This window comes from Seriola dumerili, unplaced genomic scaffold (assembly GCF_002260705.1).
Source record: "Seriola dumerili isolate Sdu_G_001 unplaced genomic scaffold, Sdu_1.0 BDQW01000003.1, whole genome shotgun sequence".
NCBI classification, from domain to species: Eukaryota; Metazoa; Chordata; class Actinopteri; order Carangiformes; family Carangidae; genus Seriola; species Seriola dumerili.
The window spans coordinates 10,522,989-10,535,095 of record NW_019174258.1 but is presented as its reverse complement, the minus strand read 5'-3'; the positions used below and the strand labels follow the sequence as shown (position 1 = coordinate 10,535,095).

The 12,107-nt window shown below is 40.5% G+C and overlaps 1 protein-coding gene across 1 annotated transcript; it reads left to right on the top strand.

The window, feature by feature from the left end:
- The first annotated feature begins 330 nt into the window (after nucleotides 1–330).
- Nucleotides 331–11,513, top strand: LOC111218543 (threonine--tRNA ligase, cytoplasmic-like). Its single transcript, XM_022740898.1, has 19 exons — nucleotides 331–651; nucleotides 948–1,034; nucleotides 1,162–1,349; nucleotides 1,650–1,773; nucleotides 1,931–2,055; nucleotides 2,387–2,504; nucleotides 2,876–2,940; nucleotides 3,046–3,124; nucleotides 3,240–3,386; nucleotides 4,941–5,039; nucleotides 7,077–7,243; nucleotides 7,372–7,534; nucleotides 7,728–7,865; nucleotides 8,357–8,434; nucleotides 8,529–8,629; nucleotides 9,176–9,280; nucleotides 9,543–9,615; nucleotides 9,751–9,865; nucleotides 11,164–11,513. The coding sequence occupies exons 1-19, from the start codon at nucleotides 331–333 to the stop codon at nucleotides 11,310–11,312; spliced, it is 2,442 nt and encodes an 813-aa protein (XP_022596619.1). The 3' UTR covers nucleotides 11,313–11,513.
- Nucleotides 11,514–12,107: the final 594 nt, after the last annotated feature.

Here is a 12,107-nt window from a genome sequence, read left to right as displayed (position 1 = left end):
CAATTATAATTTTGAGTTATTTTTGAGTAAGTAATATTTACCATAAATAGGCTATTATTCCACCTCTCCAGATAAATTTGATTTGTCATTTGCGTTGGTTTGATTTTGGCAATTATGAAATAAGAATTATATAAATATATCGTGTTTTATAGTCATCCACAATATTAGAAATAAGTATATTATTCTGACGACTCATTAATATTAAATTAAGCAATTTTTGTTAAATTTTCATGTATTTATTGATTGAAATTCTGGGTAACTGAGGCTTTTATTTTCAACAAACCCTCACCGGAAATTAGCTGTCACTGTGGAAATGATGGTCATTTAAAGATGGCGGAGTGCCTGGCTGCACGTTTGGCCGCCCAGGAGGAGCAAATTCTGGTCCTCACCCGCGAAATCTCCACTCTTCGGGATGGACTAAGCCGGGGTCTGGACACCACCGGTGTTACGGTCGTGTCCCCGGAACTGGAGAGTCTGCGGACTGAGAACGACAAGCTTAGGTACCGGCTTCTCCACCTCCGGCGGGGTCTGCAGGCGGAGCTGGAGCTGGAGGGGGCGCAGGGCAAGAAACAGCAAGGAGCGAAGTGTGGCAAAGCTACGGAGAAAAACACCAGCAAGGAGAAGCAGACGAACAACCGAGCTGATAATAAGGTAGTAATAAAGACTCAGGAAGGACATGTTATCCAATTTAAATGGCCTCAGTTTGTGATATGATGTAGTAATAGTAGTGCTGCACCATTTTGAGTAGCGGGCCTCTGTCCAGTGAAGCCAAATGACAAACTATACTACCACATTTCCAGAAATAGCTGTCCAACTCAGTTTCACTGTGTGTGCACACTTTGAATACTGAGCATGTCCAGTGACATTAATAACAGGCTCATAGTGTGACTCAGAAGGCAATGGTGATAAGAGCTTATTGTATGCCTAAAGACTCTGTTTGTTGACAGGTGGCAACTCCGGATACCAAACCAGGTGACAGGAACAAGAAGGAGAAGAAGCAGGATAAGGGACATGGAGATGGAGGCGGGAAAGAGGTGATTGTTACAGGAGCTTGAAGTTATCCTGATACCCTTCTCACCCATTCAACCAACAGGGACATAACTCACATTTCAGTTCCTCACAAAAAACAAAAAAAAATATTTTGCCTATTTTTCCCTGTAGCAGAAGGCCTGGCCTGGATACATTGCTCAGCGCCTCAGCCTCTATGAGGAGCTGAAGAAGGAGAGCGATGCCCTGCTGGCAAAGAAAGCTGCGCACAGCAAGCCCATTACTGTGGAGCTGCCAGATGGACAAAAGGTGGCGGGCAAGGCTTGGGTCACCACACCATACCAGCTTGCTTCTGATATCAGGTCGGTGCTTAAACAGCTGGCCGTGATCTTCTAATGTTCAGTCTACAGTTGCATCCTCAACTAATGGCTGCCAATATGATTAATATAATTCATTATTTGCCTATAAAACTTTTAATTATATGACACAAAATACACACTTCAGAGGGAGACTTGACTCTTATGTTTCCCAGATGTCAACCCCAACCCCCTCCCACCAAATGTTATGTTGTTTTCACTCTTCCTTTTCATTATGATTTAAATCACTTTGTTCAATTTGGACACAGAATTACTGAGACAACTATCTTGCACTTGATCTTTCAGCCAAGGCCTGGCTGACAATGCTGTGATTTCTCGGGTGAATGGAGAGCTCTGGGACCTGGACAGACCTCTTGAGCAGGACTGCTCTCTTGAGATCCTGCGCTTTGACAATGAGGATGCTCAGGCTGTGAGTACATAGAACATCCTCAATGACATCAGAGATGTATTCTGTTGTACTGCATTATCTGTGATCTGTAAATCAGTTTTCACACTCTCAGTCTAAGCCACAGCGTCCACAGCAACAAACTTGCTTTAACTTGACTAAACTTCATCTCATGTTCTAGGTTTATTGGCACTCCAGTGCTCACATCCTGGGGGAGGCAATGGAGCATTTTTATGGAGGTTGTTTATGTTATGGCCCCCCGATAGAGAATGGCTTCTACTATGACATGTTCCTGGATGGACAAAAGTGAGTAAAAGTATCTCCACTCTCAATGTCTTGCTAGATTTCTTTATCTATGTCAATCTTTCCAGAATAGCTTATAATTATCAGACATGAATTCTAGTCTAAAAAAAAAAATCATCAACAAGTTTATAGATTCTAGTCTTAGTTATGTATTTCACTGCTTTTTGAATCAGTTATTGATGGGTCTGCTTTGTCGGGAGAAAAGAAGAGACCTTTTAATCTTTCTAACCCAGGATCATCACGTCAAACGTAATTACAGAAACGTCATGATACTTGTCAGAGTTGCACCGACCATGAGAGCTTGTAATGAGTGGAACATGTTTGCTGTTTCCAGGGGTGTGTCCAGTACTGAGTTCGGGGACCTGGAGACTTTGTGTAAGGCTGTGGTGAAGGAAAAACAGCCCTTTGAGAGGCTTGAGATCAGCAAGGAGACACTGCTAAAGATGTTTAAGGTGAGAAAGAGAGCACTCAAATCTGCTCACAGCTCTTAGGATCCTCCACTTGTCTGGAAGAATTAAGAGTGGCATATCAGTTGTCCAGTTTAGAGAATATTAAACTGGAAATCTGTATGGATATATATTACTTTCCTGCTACTGTTTCTTCAACTGTTTTCAGTGATTTGAAAATAACACTCTACAGCCATACACTGTCAATGCATGTACAGACTGATCGATTCTTATTACCTCTCATTACCGCTGTTTGCATGCATGGGATTTGGCAAAAAGCACAATGAAATCTTTAAATCAAGACAAAAAACGTTGTGTTTGTGGTGAATATTCCTTCTACCCAGGATAACTTATAACTTACCCAAGGTCTCTTTCAGTACAACAAATTCAAGTGCCGCATTCTGAATGAGAAAGTCACCACCCCCACTACTACAGTCTACAGGTTAGTTAGTTATAAGTAAAAAAAACAGATTATGTTGTTTTTTGTTTTGGATTTTTTTGGTACTTTCTAAAGCTAACTGTGGTGTAACTTATGAATCCTGGGTAGATGTGGGCCCTTGATTGACCTGTGCAGAGGTCCCCATGTCAGACATACAGGCAAGATCAAGGCCATGAAGATCTACAAGGTATGTGGAGTAATACACACAGTGTATCATTTAATTTTTCAAATTTCTAGAAAAGTCACTTTGTGCTAACGGGTGTATAAGTTCATTTTCATCTCTTTTCTACCTCTGTCATCAGAACTCCTCCACTTACTGGGAGGGTCGCTCCGACATGGAAACACTACAGAGGATCTATGGGATTTCCTTCCCGGATTCAAAGATGCTGAAGGAGTGGGAACGTTTTCAGGAGGAGGCCAAGAATAGAGACCATCGCAAGATTGGCAAAGTGAGTCACTATAGGCAGTCATGTTCTAGCCCACCCAGCTGGCTCAGGCCTAAAAGACTGAGACTGAAACCCAGTAAGAAGCAAATTTCGACTTGTAATTGTATAATATAATGACACATCTCTTTGAGGTTTTAGCAGGAGTTTTTCCTCATGAGAGTCTACGTTTGTGGTTTTATAGATGTGGTGAAACCATGAAATGAACCTGGACCAAGAATACAGTCTCTAGACATGAACTGTAAATATACATGCAACAACACAGAAACATTTTTTTTTTCCCAAGAGGGCTGAGTAAAGTAAAACAGTCTCCCGAGTGTATTCCACTAGACAGAATCAGTCAGGGCCAAAAACTCAGATGGACCATCAGCTTCAGCTATTCACCTATTTGTCGCACATTTGAACATGAAAAACATGTTGTTTTGCACTAAATTGTCTGTTGCTACTTTGCACCAGCTGAGGGCACTGTGTTTCTTTGTATTTGCACTTTCAAGACAACTGTGAGTCATCTGAGGGCCCCAGCTGGTTTCCCAGCTTGGGAGGCACAGGCGGCAGCACCTCAATCAGCACTGATTACAACACAGTTCCATATTAAATGCGAGAGTCAAGACATTGCTGCCGAAGCAGCATGGGAGGGGACAAAAGTGGCATGTGGTTGTAAAGATGTTGTTCTGTGGTATGATCCCAATCTGACCATTTTCATTTTGTGCATCGTGGAAGCAAAACATTTTGAAAACCTCCTAGATTCAGTGCAATCTTATTACCCAGTAGCGATGAAGTGAAAAAAAGAACCAATCAGATACACGAGCAGAGAACATGCTGTGTCAATTTTATAAAATTGACACAGCATGTTATACCTCACTACTTTTGACATGTGTGTCGAGGAAATAAAATATAGAAATGACCTCCAGACAGGTGTTCTCATAAAGCAAGATTACCAGTGAAATCAGGCTTATTGCAGTAATTCAGGCTAATTTTCAGTAAATTCTGTTTCATAAAAGAGGTTTAAGTAAGTCGGACCTAAGTTACCATGGAAACCTGTTTGCTCATGGTCTGGTTTGACCAGGACCGAGACCAGTAAGTAAGACATGGCTTCATCTCAGGCTTAATCGTTGTTTTCAGACAGAAACGCTTGGTTCCTCCCTGAAGGTTCCTCTTTTGTTCCTGCCTGCTGCACTGTGAGTCAGTCTCTTTCTCGTTTATGTCCAATCCAAGGTTGTCACTGAAATCATAGATCGCTGGACCTGCTGAACCCATGAAATATTGTATTTTAGTTTCTTTTAGGGGGGAAATGAATAAAATTTGTCTCCAGAGTCTGGAAGGAAAGGAAACAATTGATCCTACTCTCCAGCCACCGGGGCACACCAAACCTGTTACTTTTCTCCCCACGCTCTCAGTACATTGAGCTTTTTTCAGTAGTCAGTTGCTGATGGATGGCCCACTGTGTGATGATTGGATAACTCCCTGCTGTGCATAGAGCATCTTCTTGCTGGTTGTTTGACCTGCAGAGAATAAGGGATATGTGAAGTCATTAAAATGTATTCTTTGTATGATTCACAGGATCAGGAGCTGTTCTTTTTCCATGATCTCAGCCCAGGAAGTTGTTTCTTCATGCCGCGCGGAGCTTACATCTACAACACGCTCACCGAGTTCATCAGGGTAGGAATGGTGGCCTAATGCCTATCAATGCCTAATTTATTTACAGTATATTTCATTCAATTTAAGAATAGCCAAAATAATAGAATATAGCTATAGAGATATGAAGATGAGTTTGATTTGAGGTCAAGACTTTGATTGCCATTGGCTATTTTAGTTTTATGTCTTGCATCCTACAGTATTCTAGACAGGCAGATCATTATGTTCTATTCAAATTACAAAATATTTGCTTGTGATTTCAACATAGCAAGCTTTGTCTTTAGAGATCCTGAATTTTGTTTTTAATTATTATAATAAGCTTTGATTGGTATTTAAGAATTTTGTCAATCATGATTTATATTGACTTGTTTTGTTGTTATCTTATAATACTTATTTTGGGATCTCCATTGAGGAAGTTTTGTCAAGGTCACTGAACACTAATTTATTTTGAAGATCCCATATTGTATACAGTGAAATGTCTTTTTTTTTTTTTATTACAAAAGCAGGTCTAGGTTCTATATTAATACTGTGAAAGTATCAAAGCACTCAGTGCACAGAGAAATGCACACAGCCTGTATTCACAAACTGAACCTCAAAATGAGCCGTCAGGACTTCTGTAACTTTGTGATGTAACAACAAAGCAGTCACCACTCTCAGCAATGCCCCAAGCCAGGACTATCTCGACCCACCGTCCAACCTTGCAGGATTTGGTAAAAAACAGTCAGCCAATCGGAAGAGAGGCTCACTGACCTGTTGTTGCTAGAGCTCCTGAGAGAAGCCTGAGAGAGGAGATGTAAAATTACATTGAGATGGTTTCTCTGCACTTTAAATAAAACACTGGAAAAGTGTAAAATATGGGGCCTTTAAAGAAATCCCACAAACAGAACTTTTCACCAGCTTCTATATAAAAAGAACTACTTCAGGGATGTCAGTCAGGCTCAGGCCATGTTTTACATTTGCAATGTACTTGTAGTGATTGTCGCCTCATTGACATGCAGACTGCTAACCATTAAGTGAAAGATGCAATCACCAAGGAGCTCAAAGATGTGAGTGTAACGGTGACCTGAGTAGTTTAGTTCAGCTCAATCAGTTTAAATTCTGCTCAGTGCCCCAGAAAAGCTTGGCCCAGTCCTGACTGCTGCATGTAGTCAGAGTTATGGCCAGAGCTTTCTACAGGGTGTTTTCAGTCAAATACCAAATACATGTCCCCCATAAAGTGTTTTTAGATTCAAGACAAACTTGTGTTTTGAGAGGTCATCAAATTTACACATTTGGTAATTAGGTAAAGCAGAAGTTCTTAGTCATCAGCAGACCAGATTCCTGTCCAAAATTGAGCAAACTTTAAATTTCAGAGTAATTTGGAATCCATTGCAAAGTTCAGTGATTGTACAGGAAGTTGTCTCTGTGACGTATTTCCAGAGATGTGTTGACATCTTGAAGGTTTTCACAGCATACACCAACACACTGGACAAAGTCAAGAAGGCCTCACATACATTGCACAGAAATGGTGCAAGATTGTTATCACATCACTTCATTCTGTTATCACTGATTTGGGGGTGGGCGGGGGACAGCATGCTATGTTTTTCTCTCGACATTTCACAGTGAGAACTTACTGGGTAGTAGTAGAGTAACCTGCTCACAGTTGTAGCTTTTGGAGGCTGGCTTCTAATGACTGCAATGGCAAAGTTGCAGTTAATGCAGCCAGTTGCCACATGGCATTCAGGTTTAATATCTCCTCTTCTCTTCTTCTGTTAAATCATATTTATTCAGGAAAAGCTGACTGAGCACACACAGTCCTTTTCAGCACCTTCCTGTTTCATAGTCACAGTTGAACTCTTTCCATTTACACCAGTCCTCTACTGTTGGCTGCTAAACAGCTCAACTGGAGGTTATATGTTTTGCTTAAGGACAACAAATCGATAAATAAAACCCACAGGTTCCGCTCTCCATTGAAGTAGCTTTGGATTTTGTGCCAGAAGTCATGATTCAGCTCAGCTCAAAGTACCTGTGCAGGCCAACTGGTGTGCTTAACTTGTTTATGCGGTTTTGTTGTTTTTCTAGGATGAGTACTGGAGAAGAGGCTTTCAGGAAGTAGCTTCCCCCAATATCTATAACAGCAAACTGTGGGAGACATCTGGACACTGGCAACATTACAGCGAAAACATGTTCTCCTTTCCAGTGGAAGATGAAATATTTGCTCTCAAGCCAATGAACTGCCCCGGGCACTGGTAAATTTATAGCTCTCAGAGAGGAAATATATATAAAATGTTTCTCAAATGCTTTAAATCTAACAGTAGTTACAGTATTTTATGCATATCACATTCAGTTGACTTCCTTCTCTCTGGTTGTCCTTCAGTCTAATGTTCAGCCACAGGCCTCGCTCGTGGAGGGAGCTTCCTCTGAGGCTGGCAGATTTCGGCGTCCTCCACAGAAACGAGCTGTCAGGAACACTAACTGGGCTGACCAGAGTCCGGCGCTTCCAGCAGGATGACGCTCACATTTTCTGCACGATGGACCAGGTGACCATATCAGGAATTTTTAACATTTTTCTGGGACAATAAAAGGAATACATTTTGTTTGATTTTTTTTTTTTTTTTTAAGTCTTTGAACATGTGAAAAACATTTTGAAAAAGACATACCTGCTTATTTTGAGTCATTTCCTAAATTCTGAATCATCTTTCCTTTTTTTCTTTTTGTTTTTTTTTTATACAGATTGAGTCAGAGATGAAAGGTTGTCTGGACTTCCTCCGCTGTGTTTACGGCGTGTTTGGCTTCTCCTTCCAGCTTCACCTTTCCACTCGTCCAGAGAAGTATCTGGGTGATATTTCTGTGTGGAACCAGGCTGAGAAGGTAAACTGTGTCGGGCATTGTTGTTATGATTTATGGTGGAAAATGAACTCCAGATACCAACTGATTTTTTTTTTCTTTTAAAACTATTCAGCTAAAGATCTGACTTTGTCCTCTAAGGATGAATAATAATATTGCTGCACATTAGTTTTTAGCAAATAAATTACTTGGCATCGTGGATGACAGTTAGTTTCCTGCTGTGTAATCATACAGTAGTATCAGATTTATGAGTCATGGTGACGTTTGTTTGAATTTCTGTAGGTGTTGTGTTGTTATTCAAGACATTGCTTGTTTTCTACTATGAATTGTTTCCAGTTATGAGTTGAAATATTTAAAATGTAAATGTTGAAGTGCATTTGGCAGTGCAAAGTGCAGACTGAACTGTGTGTCCTGTACTTAGTTGTGTACCTCAGTATGACTTGGCCTGCTTCAGTAATTTTCTTTTCATTGTTTAGATTTAAATTATGTGTTAACCTATTCCTCATGTCTGACAGCAATTGGAGAACAGCCTGAATGAGTTTGGGGAGCCATGGAAACTCAACCCTGGAGACGGTGCTTTTTATGGACCCAAGGTCAGAACATTTCTAGATATTTCCTGCCAAACGCAAAATCAATTTAATTCCCCGAGGCCTGGAAAGTGCTGTAAATCTTTCTGTGCCGTTGCAGATTGACATTAAGATCAAAGATGCAATTGGACGTTACCACCAGTGTGCAACCATTCAGCTGGACTTCCAGCTGCCTATCCGCTTCAACCTGACCTTTGTGGGGTGAGTCACCTAATCAAAACATTGACACACTGCTGGGTCCGTGTGCTTTACTGCACCAAAGATTAAATGATAATCCTCTCCTGAATAAAACGTCTCAGCTAGCGCTCTGTGCTCCACACAGTTGTGAGCTTAAGAAGTGAAGAGTTGTATGCAAATTTGAGCTCGCTGAGCACGTGACAGGTTCATCTATCATCTCACCAGGAACTTCATTTTGTAAACCCAGCATGGGAAAACAATGTGCATCATATACAGCAACAGACAGCAACAGACAGCAGGCAGTACAGCAGTCAGATTTAGAGCCAGTAGGTACAGGTAGAAGGTCTGCAGTGTTAATGGTGAAATATTGCACAATTCTTTTTATCTTTTTAAAGCATTTGAATTTATTTTGTAAGAAATAGTGCTTTACAAATAAAATTGAAATTGGATTAAAGACAAATAACTCAATAACAAATATGAAAGGCCAAGAATGAGCATAGTTTACATACAGTACATATGGAAACATTTCACAGGAATCTTGAATAATCTTTCTGATGCAATGTCTTACAGGAAGGATGGAGATGACAAAGCCCGACCAGTCATCATCCATCGTGCCATCTTGGGCTCAGTGGAGAGGATGATTGCCATTCTCACAGAGAACTATGCAGGGAAATGGTGAGGTGTTTTCAACCTGCTCAAGCATTTGAGGACTTTTATTAACTTTTGTTTTAAATATAAAAACCTATAAAAATTAATCATAGTCCACAATGCTTATATGGCCCACTGCTTTAATCTGTCTGATAGTGATGTTTCAACAGATAAATCACATGGTCTTTGTCATTATTTTGTCAGTATTTTGTGTTGTGTGTTGGTAATGAGACGATCTTCACACAAGTGGGAAGATTGTCTGATTTTTGTTCATCTGTCCATCCACCAGGCCTCTTTGGATTTCTCCACGTCAGGTGATGTTAGTGCCTGTCAACCCCTCCTGTGAAGATTACGCTAAGAGGGTGCGTCTTCAGCCTCCCCAACACTGACCACATTTAAGAGTGATCATAACAATGCAGATAACAGTTCTCAGTGGCGTTCAGCATTGTACAACGCTCATGAGACGTACATTAATGGATGTTATTTCTACCTGTCAGGTGTGTAAACAGTTTACAGAGGCTGGTTTCATGGCAGACGCTGACCTGGACTCTGGCTGTCTGCTAAACAAGAAAATCCGAAACGCACAGTTGGCCCAATATAACTTCATTCTTGGTGAGAAAATGTACTGCCCTATGTAAGCACTGACTGACCGCTGATTGGAGAGCATCTTTTTGCTGCTCTTAGGGTTTCCAGCAATCACTTCAAAAGTACATCTAATTGATTACTCAACTGTATTATTGTATTATTAATGTAAAATTGTTAAAATCATTTTTCTTGCAGTACTGATTGGGCAATCCACTCACTTTAAGTGGTGTATTTTTAATCACTATGAGGCAAGTTTACTATAAGTTTACTATAAAGGGTTTCAGTGGCTGTAAATTTAAAGGAATACACTGTACAAAAACTTAAGGTTTAGTAAAACAGCATCAATGATTAGGCCATTTTGATTTGAAAACTATCCAGTTATTTCAGATGTTTTAACTTTTGCTCCACATACTATGCTTATTTTGCACTGACGCCAAACAGATTCCTTTTTTCATATCTTGCAGGTTTTTTACCATGGTGTGAAACATTATGTGATCATATCTGCTTGTAGTTTATTAAAGTTATATTATTGTTGATTTAGAAGCCTTACATAATTTAAAACTCCATCTGAGGGGTCTCTGGTGGCATAATAGGTATGGTTCATACGACAAAACCGAATGTTGGTCAGGGGGCGGCTGCGGGTCGTCCACTAATTAGAAGGCTGGTGGTTTGATCCCCGGCTCCTGCAGTCCGCGTGTCGAAGTGTCTGTGGGCTTGATACTGAACCCCGCCTTGCTCCTGATGACTGTTCCATCAGTGTGTGATGTCTGAATGTGTGAGTGAATGGGTGAATGTGGCAAGTATTATAAAGCGCTTTGAGTGGTCAGTAAGACTAGAAAAGCCCTATATGAGTAGAACTCCATTTACCATTATCATGTCCACTGTTTGATTTCAGGTTGCATGTTGTGACCCTCTTTCTTCCTCCCCTAATTTCCTGTCTCTCTCTACTGTCAGCCATCGAATAGTACTGACAAAATACCAAAAAAACGTTTAAAAAAAAAAAAAAAAAAAAAAGCCATCTGCAGTTTTAACCGTAGGTGTTCAAATTATGATGATTTGTTGCAAATGTTGAAAACCTGGCTTAGTCCATTAACTGATGGGTTGTCAGTTAACACATTGTTACAATCTTATTGAGTAAAAATAAACATTTATAAATATAAAGCAAATGGGCTAACCACCCACAGTTGTTGAATTCAGCTGCTTAAAGTGGGGAATGTGTTAGGGTAGCTGTGTGTGTGTGTGTGTGTGTGTGTGTGTGTGTGTGTGTGTGTGTGTGGTGTGGCTTGGCCCATGTCAAGCTGTTGTGTATTCTTGTGTCTTGGCAGTTGTCGGAGAGAAGGAGAAGATGACTAACAGCGTCAATGTGCGCACGAGGGACAACAAAGTCCACGGCGAGCTGACGGTGGCCGAGGTGCTGGCTCGCCTGACCCTGCTCAAACAATCCCGCTGTCGAAACGCAGAGGAGGAGTTCTGATAAAGAACAAGAACAAAGCAGACTCACACATTTGAATACCTCACTGTTAGAACTACAGCCATGTGAGCAGTAAAGGGAGAAATGATGGAACACATGAAGGTGGTACTGGGAAAGTGTAGTAGAGAAAGTTATGTGAATTTGACACTGGTCTGTTTTGTCAAAGCTATGTCTTGATGGGGATCCCTAGAAATAAAATGTCTACTGAATGTGAGTATTTTGTTCTGTCATTTATTTTCACAACAGAAGTGATTAATGTTTTCACAAGAATTAGATGTCATGAGAAAGAGCATGCAGCCCTCCACAAATTAATCCTGGTGCTTGATGCATTCATTTCGAAACAATAACGTGAAACTGAGCAGATGCTTTTAGCCAGTAGATTTCGGTCAGATGCATACATTTATAGTTGGCAACAATGGAAATACAACCTTCAACAGGGGTAGTGATTGTCTTTACCAGTTGGGCAATGCAGGGCCTCGTCCTCATACAGCAACATACCACAGTGTCAGACAGTGAAATTTAATTCTCAGATGCTTCCTCTTTCCACATGAGTGCTCTGGTGCTTTTGAAAGGACAGCATTGGTGTGGCCAACAGATTTCTGAGCTTACAGTTAGAGTTATAGTTGATCTTACAGTTGAGCTTATATCGAGTTAAATGACATTTGACCAAAAATGAGACATCATTTAAAGATTTTTTTTAATAAAATTGAAACTGTTAACAATGTAAAGATCTCCCAGGGTTTCTTTATATTACAATATTTAGTTTGTTGGATGGCCGAACATATTACTGTGCTTACT

Excerpts from the sequence above, each read along its gene's own strand:
- LOC111218543 (XM_022740898.1), top strand. The coding sequence starts at position 331 with ATGGCGGAGTGCCTGGCTGCACGTTTGGCCGCCCAGGAGGAGCAAATT. Across the intron at positions 7,244-7,371 it reads ATGAACTGCCCCGGGCACTG|TCTAATGTTCAGCCACAGGC; the intron begins GTAAATTTATAG and ends GTTGTCCTTCAG. Across the intron at positions 7,535-7,727 it reads TTTTCTGCACGATGGACCAG|ATTGAGTCAGAGATGAAAGG; the intron begins GTGACCATATCA and ends TTTTTTATACAG.